Consider the following 22,940-nt stretch of genomic DNA (forward strand, 5'->3'; position numbering starts at 1 on the left):
TGAGGCGTTTGTAGAAAACAAGAGTTCTCCTTTTAATGTCTCCGGCCACAACATACTGTTCATTTACAGTACACACTCCCATTTTACTTTGACTTTGCACACATCACAGTTTCAAAGTTTTCAAATGAAAAATACAACACAACTATGGAAAACAAAAAGAGTCATAAGCACAAATTAAAACCTATAAAAAATATAAAAACAGTACTCTTAAATCTCATTTCAACAAGTACCATTTCAATAATGAAACATTTAATAATGCACAATAGAGCGGACAAATCAAACCGAACCATTAGTTTCTTTTAAATACAAAGAAAAGACATCATTTTCATCATGCAGAAGATGTAATATTAAATAACGAATCAAACAAAAATAATATATACTTCTCTATATATCTCTCTCTTTTTAATTTTCAAGTCAAAGCACTCCCGTCCCTTACACAGGGAAAAAAAAAACAAGACATTTTTTAAAAACACCAGAGGATTCGCAATGCTTTCGCTAGCTGCCACTGTAGCATGGCCTTTTATGGAAAAAACATTACAGCAACATCTTTTTGGCACAGAAAAAGACGTTCATAATGGCAGTAGCATTTTGCAATATAAAAGAGGGCGGAGCTGCAGCTCTTTTTTTCCTTTTTCTTAATTTTACCATAAAAAACAGCCAAAAATAATAATAACGAAAACCAAAAGGAAAAACATTCTGTGCACCGACATCAGTCGGGAGAGTGGCGTCTCCCTCCAGCAGAGTGTGAGGCAAGCGGTTGTAGCAGCTCAGTCCTACTGTAGCATGCTCTTGATAGTCTTGTTGGTTGATTCATCATTCAGATGCTTGGTTGTGTACCTGCAATAAACACAACTGCATCAGTGAAATATTCACTACCGTTTTTATACATGAAACCATCCGTTATTACTTTTTTCTGCCAGGACTTTTCCCAAATCTTTGGTTTTCTTACTCGACGAGATATTTTCTGGGCATGAAATCATAATAGTAAACACAGGTGTGACTAATCATTTTAATTAAGGCTCCGAGCCTCCATTAATGTAATTAGTTACACCTGTGTTTACTGCCAATTTCATGCCAAAATGGCTGCTGTGACAAAGAACCGCCATTATCTCTATGACACAAAGTGGAAGCCACAAATATTAAACCAGACACGTTTTTAATCAACTTGATTCTTATCAGAAATTCTTAAATTGATATTTAATTTCCCGTAATTTGTGATTATATTCAACAAAAGACTTGCTATTTTGACACTTGGCTTCCTGAAATCTTTTCCCGAGTTGATTTGAACAGGAAAGTGAACTGTTGAAAAATGTTTATATAGTGTAGAGGTTTATAACAGAGCTAATTCACCTCTGCAGCCGCTTTTTCCACCAACATTTCCAGGAACTTTTATTACTAGAGGAAAATAAGTCACACTAATCTGTTTGCTTTGTGTTTCCACCACACCTCAAAGTTCAGGAAGATTTATTCAAAATCAAGTATAAGAAAGTGCACTAACATCTCCAGCGCAGTAGGACGTTTTTTGGGTCAAGGCAAAAATCCCAGTTAAATGAGAAAAGTTCCAGCAGTGGACCGTGGGACCAGAACAGTTTTGAATGGTACAACATAACAAGTTAACTGAGTGAAAGCTCATACGACATTGCTTTTTTATCCAAGGCACAAAGACTGGGAACAGGTTCAATTTAAACTCAAAATAAATTACATATTATTATATTCACATATTCAAGTGATCTGGATTTTTAGCTGACGTGAAGTAAATAGTAGAATAACACCCTCTGAAATGTGAAGTTAGGTACAACATTGTGTAGAATAGAAACACTCCCAGCACAATCCTGTCAGAACTTTACTTTATATTTTCCACCACTGAGTGGTTCATCCGCTGCCAGATCAGAGATGTAGTCACTGAAAGAAAATCCAGCAGCTTTAGCATGAAAATGACCCAAATCAGGCTGCAGGCACAGCAGCACAGATCCAGACGTAAGGTCGGACCTGTCGGCTAAAACAGCGATGAGTGTTCACAGAGACTGGGTAAAATTAATCTGACTCTGATTGGACGAGGCGTCAGATGTAATTGGCATCTCTGCAGACGCTCCAACACCCAAACTGAAGTGAGGGCCAGTGAGATAAACCAAGACGTCTCTCCTTGGTGCACAGAACAGACGCCAATATCATCTAACTCTCAGCGTGAGCGGCGTCTCTTTTTCAATGAAACCCACACCTGGTGAACGACAATCACATTACATGCTGAGCTGCAGAGGGGGAAAAAAAAACATGATTTGATTTCAGAATGCGTTTACCTGAGAGCGTTGAGAAGGCCTTCCACACTGTTTGGAGGCTGATCTTTGAGAACTTTGATGCAGCCTTTCATCTGCAGACCAAAACAATGCGGTTAGAACGGCTGGACAGAGGTCACGCCCCCAAACACACACAAAACCAGGGGCGCGACTTTCACCAACATGTGATAATTGTCATGCTTGTGTATTTGTGTCTTTGATCGCAAATTGGAGCACTGTGATTCCCAAAGGCAGGGTCGGGACCCACAGATGGGTCACGGGAGATTCTTTTTTGGGCCCCAAAACAAAATTGCCCAACCTTTTAGTTAAAATTTGCCCTGACCATGATTTATATTGTGATTTAGGTCACAATAATGGGTACCCTTGGTAAAAAGTGGGTACCCATAATGTGATTTAGACAATGATCATTGTGAGAATTTTCCACAGTCTGGTCAAAACCCTTCAGAGGTCATTTCTGCTGCGCTTCACTCAACTTAGTAGGAGACTCTGCACTCATCCTAGTGACGTTATAAGCGATATTGTATAATTCTAGGTCTCATTTGAAAAGTTACTGGGACAATTTAAAACAAGATGCACCACAGGTGTATTTGTGTCTTTATGTCTTTTAAATAAGTTAGAAGATCTACTCACGTCGATTTTGGACGACTTTGCGAAAGCTCCAACAGGATGGACGTAGTCGTATAAGATGATGACCCCGACCATGACCCGCAGGCAGAAAGACACCGTCTCCTCGGTGGTGAACCGGCTGCGGTACTCGCTGACGAGACATGAGGGAAGGTTTAAAATCCACGGTAATAAAAAAGGTAGAAAGTGAAACGGTTGCATTTAACACAGAAGGTCACTCACGGTGTTTCCAGCATGACTTTACACACTGTCGCCATTGTGCTTAAGCAGTCTGTCGTGTTTTCAATAGGCAGGTTCTTGTTCTATAAAAAGAGAAAAAAGACAATGACAAGAATGACTACCTGCTTTGACAGTTTCAAAAACACCTTGCTGCATGTTCCTGTCAGTCTCACCTCTGATACAAATCTCGTTGTGCCATCACTTAATGTCTTCAGCATGGGCGTGGCATCGGCGTAGAACAGAGATATCCGATTGGCCAGTTCGTTGTTGACTTCATTTTCACCTTCCGCCTGAAAACAGTTAAAATACATAAATAAATGTCAATTTTAATGGGACTGACTTTTAATGTGACGGATTGCAGTTCAGAGTTTTTTAAAAAGTAAAAACACAGCAGTGAGCGCAAACCACTACAATAATTATAAATCAATTATTTTCATAATCGATTCATCTTTCAATTATTTTCTCAATTAATCAAGTATTGGTTCGTATAATGTTGAAAAATATTGATTTGTGTTTACCAAACCTGGAAATGATGATGTTCTCCAATGTCTGATTCAATTTGTATGATTTCTTTGTTATAGGGTGCAAAAAAAAACAAAGATTCACTAAAAGCTGAAAAATCTGAAAACTTGTTGTAATTATTGGGAAAACAACACAGATGAATTGATTATCATAATAGTTGACAATTAAATTACAACTTGTCAACTTTTCAAGGGTAAAGATGGCACTGTTCTCGTCACGGTGACTACATTAGGAAATAATAATTTTGTTATTAAAGTACAATGAGCCTTTTTCTTTATTTAAACCCCTGTTGGAAAATGGAAGCACAAACACAAAATGCTTTGTGGAAACGTTGTGATGTTTTGTCTGGCATCACAGCTTATGCAGATGAAAAACATCCAAGTAATTAAACAGCGTGTCAGAGAAGTACAGCTAGAAACTCGGTCCTCTTGCACCTCCTGGTTTCCCAGCTGAGGACCACGCAGCTGATTTACAATTTTAGACTCCGAACACACAGGTGTCTCTGAACAGTCTGTTCTAAATGTGTCTGCATATTTAAAACAATGAGAACATTTTGTCTGAACACTTGACAGAAAAATTTCAATTGCTTTTAACAAATGATGACATGAGCACAAAGACTTTTTTACCACGGGGGACAGACAGTGTTTCATCTCATCTTCTGTCTGAATCATTCAGTCGTCTTGAGTGGTGACTCAAACGCTGCTGTGAGTCTGCGCTTCCAGGATGGATGGAAGCATGAGCTTCTTTCAGCAGTGACACGTTCTCTAAGACAAGTGTCTGTGTCTGTCTGGGCCCATTTGCCTTATGGCAAAAAAGATCCAAACTAAGAGCATTCATCTGTGCACACGTGCACACACACTAACTGCACAAGCCATCTCTTAGACAAGGATAAAAAATAGATTTTTTTTTAATCATACTGATCTATAGAAAGATAAAATCAGTCTTTTAAAATATGCCATTCCCTGTATCCTCTGCACAAATCTCATGAGACTATCGCAATCACACAAGACTTGACCACATATTCTCAACGTGGCCCACGGTGTAGAGCCAGAAATACGTCCACACTCCACTTTTCAGTTGCTTTGATGGCGTCACTGTCTGCTCAAGAGGACAGTTTAGATTGTTCGTCCTCAATTGACTTTATGCACAGTCTCTTCCTGGTTTTCAAAGAGCCAGCTCAAGACTATTTCCAGTAAGCTGTCAGCCGAAGATGCAGAGATGTTCTACAGTCGGCGTCTGCAGACGTTCCCAAGAGTGTTGAACGATGAATTATAGAAGGATTGCAGCAGTGCGCCACATTTGTCCCCTCATGTTATTACATTTTTTTTTAATTTTAGGCCATGTTGAGTCAAGGCTAACTACTAGAACACAATTTAAATAAATCTATATTGGACATTTTAATTGCTAATGCCACCTTAAAAACTCCCAAGTTTCGCTTTAACGCAACTGACCAGAAGTAACTGGCTTATATTTTAGTGGAAGTTAGAAGTGACGCGCCGTACATGTAAGCAATTCTCACCTCCTCAAAACATCATAACATTCAGTCACAGTTGTCTTCTTCTGATGAGCAAAGGGGACATAAATACAGGCCAATCGGTGCTCACATCGCCCTCTGCTGGACAACATGATAATTACTTTAAATTGCCAAGCTGTGCCTCGAGGCTGTATATTTTGCAGTCCAACATGTCTGTAATGTTCTAGTTTGAATTATCTGTTGCACGGTGTGGTCATATTACATAAAACATGGCATTAATGTAGCTACTTTGAGGTCATTTTAATGATCCATGTGGCACGAGACCAACATTGTGTCCACAGATCAACTTAATTCTGTGGCAAACATAAATCTTTGTATTTATAGTAACAATGCATCACGCCAAAGTGAAAGGGGTCACTTGTGATGAATTTGCAGTTTGCCTCTGCTCTACAAAGACATATGGCAAGTTCAAGCTCATTGTTTTAGCCGACGACTTGTAACTTCATTGTACTGGTTGACTCTCTCCACTCTCATTGTGTTATTTAGAAAAAAAAAAGACCACTGTCTGACAGCAGATGAGCGATGATGATTCTCAGTAGCTGCTGTAAGTGTAAAGTTGAGGGGAAACTGCAGGATTGGGTAACAATTCTCTGTGTATTCAATAGATCCAACACTGATATAGGATTATTGATTATAGCTGCTTCGACTGAGTTGAGTCACTACCAAGAGAGACGAACACAATGTCCTTACCGGTACGTTGTTGATCCTCATGCGGCTCAGTGTTCTCCTATAGTAACTGAAGTCATTCTGAATGGCAGGATTTGTCATCTACAAAAAAACCACAACAGAAATGTATCAGAGATAGATGGTTTTCTTTCATGGCTGCAGGATATTAAGCTCTAGATCAAACAGGCCAATGTCATGACAGAATGAAGGCAGAAATGTAGCTTTAGGGGGTAAAATGACATAAAAACACCACTGAAACAATTACAGTTTCATTTGCTCAAGTGGATTTGAATCCTCTGTCACTCATCCCCCTTTAACAACCACGCCCCTCCTGTCAGGAGAGATTTGGTCATTTATTATCCATCTTAAATCCAGCCGTGCATCGGTATAGTATGTGACAAGAGGGTCAACAATTACCAAGCTGGCAAAAAAGGTAGTGGCCTCGTTTGGGAGTGCCAGGGTGAGGAAGAAAGCCACAAAATTCAGTTGATTTTCTTTGACACCACTTCCTACAAATATGACTCATCCTGGTGATGAATGAAGCCGGGGTGACCTCCTTAAATAGAAACCAGCCAATCAGTGAGCTTCTTTCAAACGCCACCACGAGTGAGAGCAGATCATGTGGCTAATTACCGTCACTCCTGTATCAGTGTGTCACATTTCAGGCTGCACTCGCAGCTAATCCTACAACAACAGACTGGTACAGAGTCTGTGTCCACTGTGTCCACCAGGAGAGACGGACCGCACGCGACACAAAACACAAACTAGGTCAGAAGCCCCTGCACCACCAGTCTTAAAGATTGATGACTAGACCTGGCATGCCACTTTGCACCCCCTACCTTTGTGTTTTTACCCTGCGTGGCTAGTGGGCACTAATTGGTACATCACAGACAATCGCCTCAGGGTGTAAGAAATACAAGTTTTTGTATCTAAGGAAGAAGGGCTTGTTGATCCAGGTCTACCACTTTCATCACGACCACTCACGCAATTATGTTTTTGACAACAGGGCGTTCAACTGACAGAGACACTGGATCCCCGGCGGTTTCTGGGTTGTGTATGAGCAACTTGAATTCAAGCCAAATAACTTACTACCTCCTCCTCTATCTTTTATAATAACGGGCATTTTACGCAAAAACGCCATTAAAATATTCAGTGGATAATCCCACTGAATATTCCAAAATTCGCCCTCAGTTGATTATCATTCCTCCATGTAACGTTTATTAGAAACAAGGCACAAGGCAAACACACTTTTGTGCTTTCATCAAACAGACTCCATCAGGAAAACACTGAATTTGAAACTGAAACTGAATAATTTTGTCAGATGAAAATACTCCAAAATAATAACAGACTCCAGCACATAAGAGCTGGTGAAAGTAATGCAGAGAAACAGCATGTTGAGCTACGAGGGGAGGAGCATTCAAAGACCCTGGTAAACTGAATTACTTAGAAATGTCTTGTGTCAAGATGCATTCAAGAAACCTTGTGCATTTCATCACTTCTGCAGTCCACTAACTAAATATGTGCTTCTGCTGCCACCATTGGAGTAGAAAGACACTTAAATGAACAAATAGTCACATTGACAGATCAACTTTTGATCAGTGAATAATCGAATATTCATATCCATCCCTATCAAAACACCACATTTTTTCTTAAATTATGCAGGACGACACTCGGGGCCAACAACAACTTGCAGACCTCTTCAACTGCAGTAACCCTTATTATCCATTCCACTGACATGTACCGTGTTATAAACAGCAGGGCAGTATTAGGATTCTAATTAAATGCTAATTATGCACTCACTGACTGCATGTTTTAACTGTACATGGCAAAAAAAAAAAAAAACCCTCATACAAGGGCATCAGCAGCTTGTATCACAGGAGGAAGGCACAGAGGTTAACATTTTAAAAAGACTAGTTTGTGGTTTAAATGCAGAAAGTGACACTTAAATGTGTTGGAGAAAGCAGAGTGTCTTACTTTAAGCTCATCAAAGCGCAGGGTGAAGTGCAGGATCTCTGCAAACTGCTTAGCCAGTGCCTGCTCCCGCTCCAGGTGCTGAGTGGGGTCGTCGTAAGTCTCGCTGGTTAGAGCTCCCAGAAGGCTGTGCAGCGCCGCCTCTGTGAGGAAAATATGATTTCTGCGTTAGGAAGTACAGCACCACAACAAAAAACCCATGCCACCCTGAGAAATATCAATATTTGACCTTGGATGAAGGTGTGATGAAGACTATGTTTAGTTCTCCAAATCCTTTCTTACATTTAGTTTCTTTTTACTTTTAGCTATTGGGTTAACAGCTGAAGTATCAACTCTACCTTCCAGAAATGAGCAACTCGGGGTCATGAGAAAGAAGAAACTAAATGTAGAATGACAGACAGCAGTTCAGAAACAATAAGTTGCTTGACAACATAGAATCTTACTTAATGTGCTGGTTATTAGTGTAAAAATTACAGTACAGTTTACAGCAAACAGTACAGACGTCATCTGACTGCAGATGACGTCTGTGTTAACACAGTTCTGTCATTATTCAAACTACCAACCATTACAGCAACACAAAACTGAATCAAAGATTCATATGACCATTTCTCTGTTCTTTAATCTTTAATTTAATCTTTTTAGGCTTTTGACTGCAGGCAGGGTTGTTGGGGAAATAGTGACTGGTACTTTCCACAACTTAAAAGACATCTATGTAATGTAGTTATAGTTGTAGTTTTGTTATATTGTGACTTGTCGTGACTGTTAAATTGAATCATTTTTAGGAATGCTGGGCTCATAGAGAAGTACTCGAAGTAGATCATCACCACAGTTGGAGTGTCAGAAAGCTGAAGCATCCTGATTAGGATACAGACAGATAATGGGGCCGCAGTTGTGCCCAAACTACAGAGGGCCCAGTGCCAGTCCTGGGGTGCATGCGTGTGCATGGGGGTTTAAAATTGTGGTTAAGTTAAGTAGTGTAAACTGTGTGTGTGTGTGTGTGTGTGTGTGTGCGCGTGTGTTCAGGAGGAAAACAAAGAGGTTTTCCGGCTCAAAAGCAGAGACATTGAACTAATTACCTCATTGTATTGAAATGAGAGGGGCAGGGATGGGGGGACATGATTTCATTCAAGCAGAATTACATTTGACTGTTTTGACATTAAGTAAATACAAAGTCTGCCATGCCTTGACATACAGTGACATACCCAAAGACCAATAATTAAGCGCATGACTAGGCCCCAGCAGAATTAGGAGACCATCAAGTGAAACATAGTGAACAACTTCCAAGAAAGTAACGTTATTAAAACAAATGGGAATAGAAAATCTTTTAAACCGGGGGATTTTATTTATAGATGCACACTGTGCTCAGAATTCAGTCTAGACATGTTCAATAATGATGACATAACCCAGACAAGCTCAGCATCTGACGCAGGAGACGGTTCATGGCACTAAATACGTACTACACAGACTTATTCTGAGAGCATTTTACAATTCTCGCTGATTACGTATGACGATGAGTATGTCAACATAACGTAGAAACGGGCCGAGTCAGACAGCGGTCTACTGGAGATAATCATATGGAGAGAGACCGGCACAGGCAGCACAGTAAATTGAGTACATTTGGTAATGACTCCCATCTGTTTGGGCCAGCGTTTGCAGCAAAGGGGCCGAAATGAAATGAACGAACAGTTCACTTTCTTCCCCTCTACGTCCCCAGTCAAAACACAGGTTACGCTTTCAGAGTGCGTTTTCAGGTCGTCAGAAATGAGCCACTCTAGAAAGACGGGAATTCTGGGAAGAGGAGGGGGGTGCAGGGCGGTGGTTATGTCTGAGCTCATCAGGTCACGGCAGAGCAGGCAAGTAAAATGCAGGCATGTAGCCGCTTACAAGGGTCAGAGGACGGCGGGATTTTAGTCTGGTCTAGACCCTGCAATCTCAGATGAATCACACCGACTCAAAGCCAGATCATTTTCTTTTAGTAAAACCAACATTTTTTTTTCAATTCTAGGTAGGGCTGTAGCTAAAAAAAAAGAAGCAATTATTAATCAATGATTACTAGACTATGAAATTAATTAACTGACAATCAACTAATTGGGTTAAGTGAGCTTCTTAAGTGGGAATTTTAACAGGTTTCTTTGCTCCTCTATGACGGCAAACTACATTCATTGGATTTCTAGACAAAAACAAAACGGTTGCGGATGTTGGCAGTTGACCAACAATTCCTAATGTTTTTTTTTTAATTTTACGAACAAAACAACTGATCAATTAATAGATAAATAATAAATGAATAGAGCTGAAACAATTCCTCGAGTAAGTAATCGTCAACCATTTTGATAATTGATTAATCGGTTTGAAGCTTTTTTCGTGATTAAAACAAGGTTTCTGATTGTTTAAGGTTCCTAAATGTGAATTTTTTTCTTTGTTTCTTTGCTCTATTAAAAAAGAATTCATTAAAATTCAATTAATCATGAAAATAATCTTTCGTTACAGCCCTAAAAAAAGTGAGTCAGGAATATCACAAAATCTGAAGTTACATTACTTTAAATTGGAGTTTATACAAGGGTCTAAATTGTAAAAACTGTATATTTTACTCTCAGTGATGTTATTGTTGGGTGAAATGTCAACAGTAATGACATAACGTTCCCTCTATAGCGTCCTCTGTCCTCCATCCTTGTACTTTTCAGAAAAGCATTCCTAGCTTCACGCATATCAGACACGACATCGGGGCGCCGAGGACATCGCTGCCCCCGAAGCCTAAAGTCAAGGCAGTGAAATAGAGCAGCAACCGCGACAACTGCGAGGTGACCTACTTCGTTACATAACAGCCAGTACCAGGCTGCCGCCGCCCACTGCTTTCATTGACTCCCCTCTGTACTGCCACTGGGATTATGGGGCTGAGGGCGTTGAGGCATGGCGGGCGCCCCCTCCCTTTACCCCCCCTTCAGCCTGAGGGTCATAAGAAGATCAGGGAGCAGTAAGCCTACTCCTCCCTCCCCCCCCATGCTAATATCCATGCTAATTAAACAACATATAGCGTCACATAGGTCAGTGCAACGCAAGCAGTGTGTTGAGAAAAGCGCGACTGTGGGGGTTTTTCTGAGATTGTTTAAATCGGGCTGAGCTGTAGATTAAGTAGGTGTGTCTGTTGACTTTTGCAGTTCAGCAGTCAATACTCCAGATGCACATGCACACAATTGAGGTCGCGCATGAAGGGCGAGTGTCTTGGCGAAGACTTTTGACATAAAGGACAAAGCTCTTCGTCCTTCATAGTGTCAGGTCTGGCACTTTGGTTTTAAATGTGAGCATCATCAAAAGACCACAGCACTCAGGGAGCACAGACACTCGTCACTGGTGTTTCAGATAACGCTTCCTGAGATTTTAACATTTTTATCCACTGGATCCAGAAACCTTTCTGCTTCTGTATAGCTCTTTACCTTCTTATTGCAATTACCACCTTACATATGCGTGACAAAATCCATCCTGATCTGTTAAGATGTCGCCGAGATACACGCAGCTGAACTTAAATTGCAGCCAAATCTGTAATCTGTAGCATATCCGGACAAATCTTAGTCTGATATAAATACAATGTTTAGACAGAGATGATTTCTTTTTGTGACGTCATCAGTGAGTGAATTCTTACCAAAATTTAGATGAAAATATCACCTCCTTGATGGAGGTAAATTAAATGAAGAATTAAAATCATCAAGCATTAAAGCAACATCTCACAGGACACCCGAGCTTCAGTCAGAGAGGCTGTGATATTACTTTCCGCCACCCACTCACAGAAACAGCGTTCCTGCAGACGTAGCACAGGCAGATACATACCTAACCTCTGGGAGAACTCGTAGAACTTCTTCAGTCTTCCCACCAATGGAACCACAGCCGCCCACGCCTGCTCCTGTAACGCTTCATCGTTTGGATTTGAGATCGCCTGAGAAACCAAAAACACAATTTAAGACGATCAACATTTTCTACAGTAACCTTTACAAAGAAAAAATACTGATTTTACACATTTTTTTGAGGGTTTATTAGACAAAACACCCAACTCTACAACTGAACTGTTGGATTGCATTGTTGGGAATTAGTTTTTACTTTCATTATAAAAGCTCTTCTGCTAAAATCCAGCCCTTTACAGCAACGTTCTTTCATTGTAAACCACAATATACTGTTAAACCTATTCATCCATGAAGAATGTGTAAAGAACAAAAAAGTCCCTTGTTTAATGGCTCTATTGTATGTTTTCTTGTGTATTAACAAGATTTTGCTCCTCGATTCATTTATTTTTTTATTCATTTGTCCTCTGTGACCATGACAAGTACATTTTTAAGTATTTAACCTTTATTGACAGGACAGCGAAGGGGAAACTGCACAGTAAAGTCAGAGTTGACGCCTCAGTACACCCTGCACCCCATCATGACAACGTTATTGCACGGCTTAACAAAAACAGAAAAGTTCAACCTTTGGAAACATTTTCACTCCGTGCCCCCAAAACTTGCCATAAAAGTTTCACAGTGTGCCCTATATTTCTGATGCTGCAGACAGCATTCGTCTGAACCCTTTAATTCACATAACCACTGTCATTCACACTTGGGTCTGTGTGAAACCAAAAATTGGATGCTAACATTTCTTCAGTTGGAAAAAAGAAATTGTCAGTAGCGTCAGGTTTGATTTGGTGGTTACACACAGGCAAGAAATCCAAACTGATTTTATAACTATTCCCAGTAGTTGTATCTTGTGCAAAGGTGATTCATTTGACTTTTTTTTTTAAACCAAAACTAATCACCTACACTACTCATAAGCCCCTAGCTCTTAATGAGACCCCCTACGAACTAACAAAGCACGGTAGTGTGTGATCTTTTCCATGACTTTTCTTCACAATGGGACGCAGCAGCTGCCAGTTAGAAACAATAGACCTTTTAAACTATGTTACCTCTCTGATTTCCTGTCCTGCTCCTTTGTATGCCTGCAGCTCGTCCAGGACCCCCTTCGCATCCTTCAGCACCACGTCCACTTGCTCCCAAACCTCTCGCTCAGCATCTGTGGGCTGGGCATCTGCAATGGACAACAACAACAAGATCAACAGGGCAAATCTGGGATTTAATCCACATCCACAATGACTGACTTAAAATACAGTTTAAAAAAAAGCACTAGGAAATAATTAAATCCTCTGATATGAAAGAAACGCTCACTTGCGTAAATTAAAAGCTTCCACATTTATTTTCCCTCATATCAGCCAGGTGATGTCAAAACCAGACAGAGAATTTTCAAGCTGATCGCTTTAAAAAAGCTCAGTGTTTAGAGACCAGTTTAGTTTCAGAGTTTGTTTTGCCTTAAGAGAAGTGGCACTGAAGAAAGGCAGCACTGGTGCGAACCCTTTTCCACCACCTGAAGCAAGAACACCTTGCCAAGTGTGCTGACTAAACTCCTACTCCCTTGCAGACGAAGTAAAACCCTGCTCATATTGGCAGCTGGAGGAACATATTTCCACTGTGTTGTGTTCATTTTTATTATTTTTACATCATTGTTTTAACTTGTTGCAAACATTTTGGAGATTTTACATAGTAGCATTTATAAAAAAAAAAAGGGGCACATTTAGAGATATCTTTAAAAGAAAGCACAGAATTTTGTTATAAAAAAAAAATCCCCAAGACAAAGTTAGAGCAGTGTGAGGCATTGTTTTCTCTAAAGGTATGACAGTTTCTGGGTTTGCCAAGTGTGAGAATAGTACAGTGCAGGATCAAGCCATGTTGAAGGGCCTTGGGCTACACAGCAGCTGAACTTAAGTGCTTTATATTTGAGGAGGGGGCTCTGCTGCAACTCTGCCCTGTTTGATATTCTGCACACACTCCGGTGTGGAAGAGGCAGGGTGACGGAGAAGAGCAGAAGCTCTAACGGTAGATTTACCGTTGCCGCTGGGAAGAACACAGAGTAACGGATAAAGCGAGGGAGATAGGGTTTTCGGAGTTGATAATGTTATGTTAAGCTATTCATGTGATCAATATCAGTGGAGAGGGAGCAATTACTGCAGGAGAACTCACTTTCAAAATCGAGGAAAAAATTGGGCTCCTGTTCCAGATCTGTGCATGTCAAAACTTTCAGTAGGTTCCCCATGTTATGATACCTGTTGAGGAAAAAGAGAGAGGGAGAAAAAAAATCAATAAGGGAAAAAAGGAACAGTTCAGAAGTAAAGTGAGTAGGTGGGTGATACACAACTGCATCCACCTCACGCCCTGCTCTGCTTCACTGCGTATATGAACTCAGCAGTGTACCAGATGTGCCCACTGCTCAAACACACACAGCAGTGTGTGTGTTTCCTGTGCCCAAGCGCTCACCAACCAGATGTAAAACCAGAAAGTCCCAAAAATAAAGATAAAGTTACGCTTCTTCCCGGCATTCATAAACATTTACAGGCAGTCGTATGCAAAATAATCCATTTCACGAGCCTCCACAGGGGAATCTAATCTAATGTAACGTTCACCGTCTACACATACAGTAGATAAATGGTTCCTGTGCATAATAGAGCAACCAATTAAACTTTTATAGGAGGATGTTGTCATGTAGAAACACAAGGGGAAGGGATTATAAAGCCCGGTTGGTTGTATGTGATTCAGAGGTCGTCTGCTGGGCTTTGAAAGGCACTTCATCTTATCCGCAGAATCACAGGGTAGTGCAATGCAGTATCAGGTCACAAGTGTTACATAGCATTAATATTTCACAGAGCATAGAAAACCATAGAACCTACAGCACAAGTGGTAAAAAGTCTTAGGTTTACCAGAGAGGCAAAAAACAAACAAAAAAAACAGCCGTCTATAGAATAATGTAACAATACAAATATGCATGACGCAATGATTAATGTTAAACTATATTAAATTCAATGAAAAAAGACATTTATGAAGCTAAAATGATCAACAATTAATCAGTGATTGTGATAATGATTCACAATATACATGGAAATGAACAGTTTAATGTAAAGGAACGTCAGATTTTTGTAGAGAATAACAATAATGCACTGATTCTAACATTGTGAGCCACTACTGAAGCTTAAAATAATTTGGCTGATTAGTTTGTCGAGTAAATATTTGTTGTTCAAAGATGTGTGTCCTTGGCAAACAAGGAGACACAGAAATCTAAAATAAAAGAAGACTTCCAGCACTTCACACTGTCACACAAGTTCCAAATTCAAATCATACACATGTCAGAAAAACATTTACTACCTCAATTCAGTTCATCTTATTTGCACATGAGAACAAACGAGACAGGAAACAATAAGGTGAATAAGAGCAGATAAATGAGTGCAGCTCAGGTTATTTCTGTGTAGTAGTCCTTCAGTTCCTGCAAAGATGCTATTGAAATGAAGCTCTACTTCTCTGCATACTCATTCTTTTTAAAAGTTCTGTTTTTTCATTCATGTTCACCATGTGCCATGCTAATAGCGGCTGTGCACGTGATCCAACAACTCTCTGTCATCCCCCCCGCCACCGTTCCTATAGAGAGGACTTGCATCTTGGAAAAGAAGATGACGGATGAGGAAGACTGATGTGTCCAAGCTTCAGAAAGTCATAACCACAGCTTCCCTGATGAGACATACACACCCACATATGTAATGTAGAGTTATGCATCAGCTGAGGGGCTGCGTGGTGAGAAGCGCCAGCCTCTCGCGTCTCTCCGACTCCTAGAGAGCACAAGTCGATCTTTCTCAGTGGCAGAGGTCAACAGACGTGACAAGTCAGGGATCAGTGACAGTTTGGGGAGAGTTAACAATCATCGGAGCCACATTTAACCCTCGGTGACGGGGCGGAGATGTTCAGGATGTTCTCCGAGAGAATGCAAGGATGCAAAGTTATAAACTTCAGGTGACAGATGTCAGCTGTGATGAACGACAGGTGAAGAGAGAGTGAGTGAGCGAGCGAGGGCACGAGGTGACAGGGTAAATCACGCCAACACGGGTAAAGCTGCTAGACAAGGGAGGCTCTGCCACAGAGTGAGCTACACAGTCAGCAGTTAGGAGCAGAAGGTTAGGCTGAGAGGTTTTAAAATGCATGAGGGCACATTAGGGAGCGGTGACATGTTTCCCTGCATCTTGAAAACCTACCGGATTTGACGAGGTTTTGGGAGGGTTTTTTTGCGCAGAAAGAAATGTGAGTATTCTCAGTGTGCAGACAAAAGGACTTAATTAAAAGTACACATCAATGTCAAAAAGAGTGAGCAGTGTCCTTAAGATGGCTCTCCCTCACAACAGTGACATAAAGAGCTGAAATAATTCAAGTTGAGTGAAGAAACATTTCTTTTAATGTTTGATAGATTTTCATTTTTAATTAAAAAGGCCATTACTGTGGCTATTAAAATGTGATTTTCTATCCTAGTTTTATTTATCTTTTGTGATTGAATAAAACTCAATTCTGATTTACCTTGGCAAAACACACTTCAGACTTATTTACTCCAAAATCCTCTGTTGGTCACTGGTCACCTGCAAAGACCCACCTGCCTTGTCCAGCCTCATCATATTACCGTCCACTAATGTGACCTGATGTCTGACTGTGCCAACGCTGGCATCTCACTGGTTGTTGGAAAACAGCACCTGATCCAGCTTTAGAAGGGGTTAGTGAAAGCTGTCATTGCCCCTCGCCCTGCTGGACGAGGGCGGGCACTGCCCATCATCGCAGTGGGCTTTCCGCTGGTTCTCTACTGCCACCTTTCAGCCGCCGCCAGACCGTCTGCCAGGCAGAGCTGCCAGCCCTCGCAGGGCTACGACACAGGCACTGGCGGCACTTGTAGGCCCCAGTGCAACTCTCCTGTGTCTTTTAAAAATTAGGTCGGTTTAAGGATAGGGATTTATGTGGCCGCATTTCAAAGACCACAAGAGAATGTTCGAGTGGAGTAGAAGAAGAGCAGATTAAATCTTGTCGCAGCTTTTTACGCATCACTCTCCCTGTCAAAGTGTTATTTACAGTTTACATAAACATGAATCAACACGAGCTTTGATGGTTCAGTGTATGATGATGTAGCTGCTGCGATGACACCTCCCCTATTAAAGAGTGAAATTCAATACGTGAGTGACTGTGTGTACACTGGTTGCTTGGTGACGGTGTAGTAAAAGAGAAGTGCAGACAGAGAGAACACAGATACAGTATCAGAGAGAGATCGAGGAATAGAAGCCCCCTCCCTCTCTCTGTGGCAGTAGTAGTAGTAGTAGTAGTAGAAGAATGCAGCAGTGGCATGACCTGGGCATCACAGGGAGCCTAACAACAGCCTTGTTGTTGTTTTGACCCCCCCATCCACCCACCTACTGAGCCATCGCGTGCTCATATAAGGGAGAGGGGGGCTGCTTCTAAGGCCAGGAGCAGAATCTGACAAGCAGTAGCCTGCACCACTCTCCTATTGGCTGCACGGATCTACCAACAGCTCACTGTATCCATGGAGTCAAAAAAATTTAGTGCCATTGACAACATTGCAGCAGCCAATCAGGAGTGAGCTCCCGGTGAGGAGCGAGTACAGTAGTAGTAGGACTTGAAAGCACATGAATATATTAATACAGATGAGGTAATGCGCCAAAAACAGCGGATTAGCAGGGGAGCACGGAGAAATGTTTAATTCCACCACTGAGCAGCCAGTGATTTAATGTGATTCGATTTTTTTTTAAGGGTATATATATAGAGCACAGCAAACAGGCATTGTCAGCTTTTTAAAAAGGGAAAAAAAAAATATTGAATCAATGAACTGATGAATATAAAATGAGACATGTCACTTTGTTAAAATTTAAATACATCAATAAAATGTCCAATAAATAATGGAGATTAGGGCTGAACAATTTGGGTAAATTAGATTATTATAAAATTTGCTGGTGTGATTTGTGTTAATATTTAATTTTTCAAACTTTTTTACTTTGTTACAGATTTAAAATTAGGTGAAGCGCTCTCACATGAGATACCTTCCAAATATAAAGTAAACTACAGAAAACTACCACCTTCTTCAGGATATGAATTTATGCATCACGTTTCAAAATTGGAGGATTTGCAATTTGCTAATAACGCTGTATTAAATTCTCCTAACGTATTTGTTGAATGCAGATGTTACAGAGAGGCTGGCGCCCATTTGGGCAAAGACACCAAAAAACTGTGCCACACCCATGCAGCAGTGTGACCTCTGGATGGCACTGCCTTTAAAACATCTCCATGCTCTTGGAGAAGCAGGGCACAGCTGAAACCCAGCACTGCGGCAGCGTCCTACAAAAACTGCTCGAGGGGCGACGGCTGGCTAATGTGAGGGAAGGATTGTGCTGACATTCCACTACTCGGCTGCAGCATGAGGATCCACGTGCCCCTGCTGCTTTACTATGGATGGAAAAACAACGCCCTCCCCTCCCCAGCCGGGCGCAGACACCACGCGGCGCATCACGTGGGCTCTGCCGTGGAGTGGCTGAGAGCTTGCCTGGGGTGTGGAGGTGGGGGGATGGGGAGAGGGAGCGGAGTGTGTTTACGTCTGCTATAATGTAGGTCTGGGAAATAAAAATGCATGGCTCACTTTTGTCTGGAGCAATATGTCCAAAATAAAAATAAAAAAAGCAGGACTATGGATGGAGGACGTGTGAATTATTATTATTATTATTACGTGTGTGGAAGGGGAGGGATTTGAGGCGTCACAATGCGGCAGAGACGGCCAGAGCTAGGCAGCTTTAAACTTGACCTAGATTCCCCGGGTGACACGCCACATCGCATTAGACCACTCAGTCAGCCCTGGACCTCACTGGCACTGCCCAGTTTTGACAGGCAGAATATAGGGGAGCACTTCCCAAATGGGGGCTGGCATGCGTTCTCCCTCTGTCCTCTCCTCCCCCCTCCCTGCAGACATGCACTACCAATTCAACCCAGCTGACTAAAAGTGGCTTAGGAGACACATGGCGGGGAGGAGAAGGGTGCAGGGGATCGGGGGAAGTTATGCCATTTGTTTGTTTATGGGAGTGAACTTGATTACCTCGTAGCCACGCCTTGGCATTGTTACGCCTGCGTAAAACATCAGCCCATGCCCCCCTTACCCAGTTCCTGTCAAATCAAAACAAACTGAATCACCACGACCGACGATGATGCTCCCAGTGACAGCAACTATCATCTTACTCCTGCAAACATATGGGCGGCTAAAAATATTCCCTCCTTGAAAATCAACTCCTCCGAAAAGCTTCCCGCAACACATCACCTTTGTCGCCGTGATGAACCCATGAATAGCATGAATACAAATTAACACATAAACCTGGTAGTTTGACCGAAGCAGCAGATCAGAAAAACGAGGATGAAAGTGGGAGCGCCTCATCCTCGGCTAAGCCTCCCTCTCTTTAGGACGGCATCTGATGAAAGTTGGAAACCATGGCAACAGGCACATACACAAAGAGTCAGCTAAAATCCTGGCTCCATTGAAATCAAGCTCTATAAAAAGGAGGCTATTAGCACCACTCACACCAAGACAACACACACACACACACCAACCAGCCTGCATGGTGTTAATATCAGAATAATCCATTTCAAAAAGCTGCAACATCAACACAAGGGCTGAATGATCTCGGGAAAGCGTCTAATTGTGTTCTGACGGATATTGCAATTTGTTTTATACATGTTTTTTTTTTTATATACATGTGTTTTTGGTTGGTGGTGTTTGTCCGTCTGTCTGTGAGCAGCATAACTCAAAAAACCACGGGAGAGATTTTGTCTAATTTTTTTGGCAGACATGAGCCAGAAATGATTAGTGGCATCAGGGGATGAAGGATTAGCTCAATATTCATTGTTCTGCAGCATTGCCACCAAGCTAATTAACCAATATAGTCTAATACAAGGACATTCACTAAATGTCAAGAATTATTACATGTATGTATTATATAGAACTGAATTCCATGCTGTGCGATGGGATATTGTTTAAAATGGCAACACCACAACAATCAGATAAGCCAGGAAATCCATTTTGTGACAGATGCACTGTGAAAAACCAGTATATGGTGTTTCTACGAACTCTTTCACCACTCTTGATTCTCCTCTGCATCCGCTGAACATCTGTCTCAGAGAGAGGCCCTCCCCACTCTGCCCTTGAGAGTCCTCCAACTCCTTCCAAGTAGAACACGTTAGGAAATCGTTAGAAGGGGGGCATATTGACTCACTGCCGTCCGCTGTACGCAACCAACCGCCTCCAAAACCCATTCACAGACGGACCATGGTCCAGTTTCAGTGCACAAAACAGCCCAGAACCGTCATTAATCTCCTGACCTTCTGATTAACTCACCGACATTACAGCATCCTTAAGTCTCACTCACTCAACAGTCGTCGCATGTCTTTGTCCCAATATTACAATTACAATTAGAATTTAAAAAACAAAAAGCAATACAGCATTAAGTTGTTGTTTTTTTTTCCAAGCACAAAATGACACTTTGAGAAATTAGGGTGGGGCACAGTGGAGATTTGAGGGATGATGCCCGTCAGTTTGAAGAGTACCACTCCAGTAATTTCATTCAGTGAGATATGACTGCCACCTGGTGGATGAAAACAGATGTGCAAGAATGTAGAGGGAGACCACTCCCAAACCTTATACATGCCAGCTTTAGGGATACTTATGTTAAAAAGGGTAAATGCAGGTCACAAATTGAGGGACTTAAAGGTGAGTTACTGTAAAATCTGTCACAATTTTGCAGCAGATATTTTCAATAACATGCTGGTTCACTGAGATTAAAAAGAGCAGCACTGCTGTCTGATCCAAGAGCACCATCCACTGTTCACATGCACATACTTCAGTCGATGACAGGGACTAATTGAATTTTACACACATAGATAAAAAGGCAGACAGTCCAAATGACATTTCTCCAGAAGAAAACACTAATTTCATGTTAATCTGCCAGACATTAAGGATGTCCAGTGTGCACGAGGAGAAACTCAGACAGGAAGTTACAGCGTCAGCCCTCCAGTGGTATGAATAATAGAGAAGCTGGGAGCTTTTAGCTGACATAACAAGCCACTCTGTATATTACACCCACTTAGACATATTATCTCAAATTACCTATGCAGCCAGTGGGGTTGAAGGAGAGCAGGAGCGTCTTCCATATGCTGATTTAAAAGAGTGGAGCAAGTAATATTTCTATTTTATAGAACACAGTAAAAGAATTTTAAAAAAAAAGCTAATTTGTCTGATATTCATTTTAGCCTTACTTTTAACTTCCTGTGTTACATTTTATTTCACAGAATACCTCCTTAAACAGCCAAAACTGAATTTTAAAAGGGAGGCTAAATGGGGAAAAAATGCCAAACTACCACGTTAACATGAGCATGCACAATCTTACTCGGTATTTAGGTGAGAACACCATTGGGTTCATGTGGGTTTGGGGGGGGTTTCTGCTTTATAGATAGATATATCAGATTGGATGGGAACCACTTTCAGTTTGGATTTGAGAGATGGCTTTATGAGTTCAAGACAAATTTAATCTCATGGCTATGTTAGCTGTGTCATTGTGGAGTCATTGCCCTTGTGGGGGGTGAACTTTCAGCCCAGTCTGAGGTCCTGAACATTATCTACCAGAATGTTTTTAGGGACATTACACCCCAACGATTTGATACAGAGCCATTAATTACCAGGTTTCCTTCATCAAGGTTTAGAAACATTCTTTCTTATGTCAATGTGATATTTTATTTTTTAAATCAATGAATCAATGTTTACACTTTGCTACTACACTGAGGTTGAGCCAAAGGTGGCTAAATGTGGGGAATAAAAGTAAAATAATTATAGTGACCTAAGAAAATCTGAAGCCATCTGTACGCACTGTATAATTTATAATCTACACAAGAATGTCACTACTAGGCTTTCACCAGCTGGGGGCAGTGTCGGCCCAGTTCTGATCTTAGCAACAGGAGAGCTTAGAAAAGCATATAGCACGTCATTCAGGCTATTTCTGTGAATGGATATGAGTCTCATAAGGGCAAGACCAGGGCAGCTCGGTGTTACAGCCTATAGGACACAAACACGGTGGCTTTCTCACGAGGATATATATCGACTTAGTGAACGCACTATATACTCTTCGTACCACCTGAGGCTTAGCTGTTGCAGCATTCAAGTACCAGCCAGTCGAGTAACGGCTGCGTGTCATGGTAACAATCTCCAAGGAGGAAAATACATCAGGGATGGTCAGACAGACAAGCAGGGGCAGAAACAATGGGAGCTGTGAGCAGGTGAGGTGAGAGTTTAAAAATAAAGAAAAAGGGGAAACGTGAACAGGGAACATTAGTTAATCACTGACGTAGGGAAAAAAAAAAAAGAAAAGAAACCTGCACTTAAAAGAGGAAGAGGTCCATCACTAAAGATCAACAACACGGACATTAAGCACAAATTTAAAAAAAGAAAAAAAACGTGGAATAAGTGTTTATGTGCAAGAGAAATATTGGACAGTTTGTCATGAGAGCAGTGACCCTGTGCCCTGCAGTTGCACAAACACACTGGCCTCGAGGAGGCAGGAAGCGAGGAGCACCTACTGTACATTACCCTGCTCCCTTTTTATGGCACACAATGCCCTTCATTTCCTGAGCTTGCATCGCGCGTACGCCCACAGCACGGCACATTAAGACTATAATAATAGGCATAGGTGCACACACAGACGCTCTTACATAATGACACTTCTGCACTGATGCACATTAGCCACGACCAAAGAGATTAAAACCGAATTTGTGCTCAGATGTCAAAACCTTAGAGGCAAAAAGATAGAATATAAAGCTTGATTTTCTACATAAACATTGGGCTAATCCAGAAGAACAAAAGAACAAAACACCTTTTTGCTTCATCTTTAAATGATTATTGCTTTAGCTTTTATAATACCTAATATTTAGTTTGTCTAGCTTAAAGGGTAGTTGCATGTTGCAGCTGAATATTCCTCATCTCATCCTTCCCTTCCTAGTGTTTACAGAACCTATGTAGCCTTCATCAAAACTCATAAACATATTTAGTTAGTCCATTGTGGGATATGGTAAATATATAATGGTCCAAAACGGCACTGGATACCAACAATAATAATAAAAAAAAGTATAATCATTGTATCTTGAATATCTGCCAAATTAATATAAATTCACCTACTTTTAACACTCTAAAGTAGGAGCTTA

General features: G+C 41.2%; 1 protein-coding gene across 1 annotated transcript in view; it reads right to left on the reverse strand.

Moving 5' to 3' along the window:
• Window positions 1-22,940, reverse strand: part of fam49bb (family with sequence similarity 49 member Bb) — a 36,976-nt gene continuing 14,036 nt past the window's right edge. The window contains exons 3-12 of the mRNA XM_044038890.1: window positions 13,866-13,948; window positions 12,758-12,879; window positions 11,653-11,758; window positions 7,834-7,973; window positions 5,884-5,961; window positions 3,311-3,427; window positions 3,141-3,220; window positions 2,925-3,051; window positions 2,298-2,368; window positions 1-837 (exon numbers count right to left, since the gene is read on the reverse strand). Of these exons, the coding sequence (XP_043894825.1) occupies window positions 774-837; window positions 2,298-2,368; window positions 2,925-3,051; window positions 3,141-3,220; window positions 3,311-3,427; window positions 5,884-5,961; window positions 7,834-7,973; window positions 11,653-11,758; window positions 12,758-12,879; window positions 13,866-13,938 (978 nt within the window). The 5' untranslated portion in view covers window positions 13,939-13,948 and the 3' untranslated portion in view covers window positions 1-773. The remainder of the gene's footprint in view (window positions 838-2,297; window positions 2,369-2,924; window positions 3,052-3,140; window positions 3,221-3,310; window positions 3,428-5,883; window positions 5,962-7,833; window positions 7,974-11,652; window positions 11,759-12,757; window positions 12,880-13,865; window positions 13,949-22,940) is intronic.

The sequence above is a fragment of the Solea senegalensis genome, linkage group LG1, assembly GCF_019176455.1.
Source record: "Solea senegalensis isolate Sse05_10M linkage group LG1, IFAPA_SoseM_1, whole genome shotgun sequence".
Classification (NCBI taxonomy): Eukaryota; Metazoa; Chordata; class Actinopteri; order Pleuronectiformes; family Soleidae; genus Solea; species Solea senegalensis.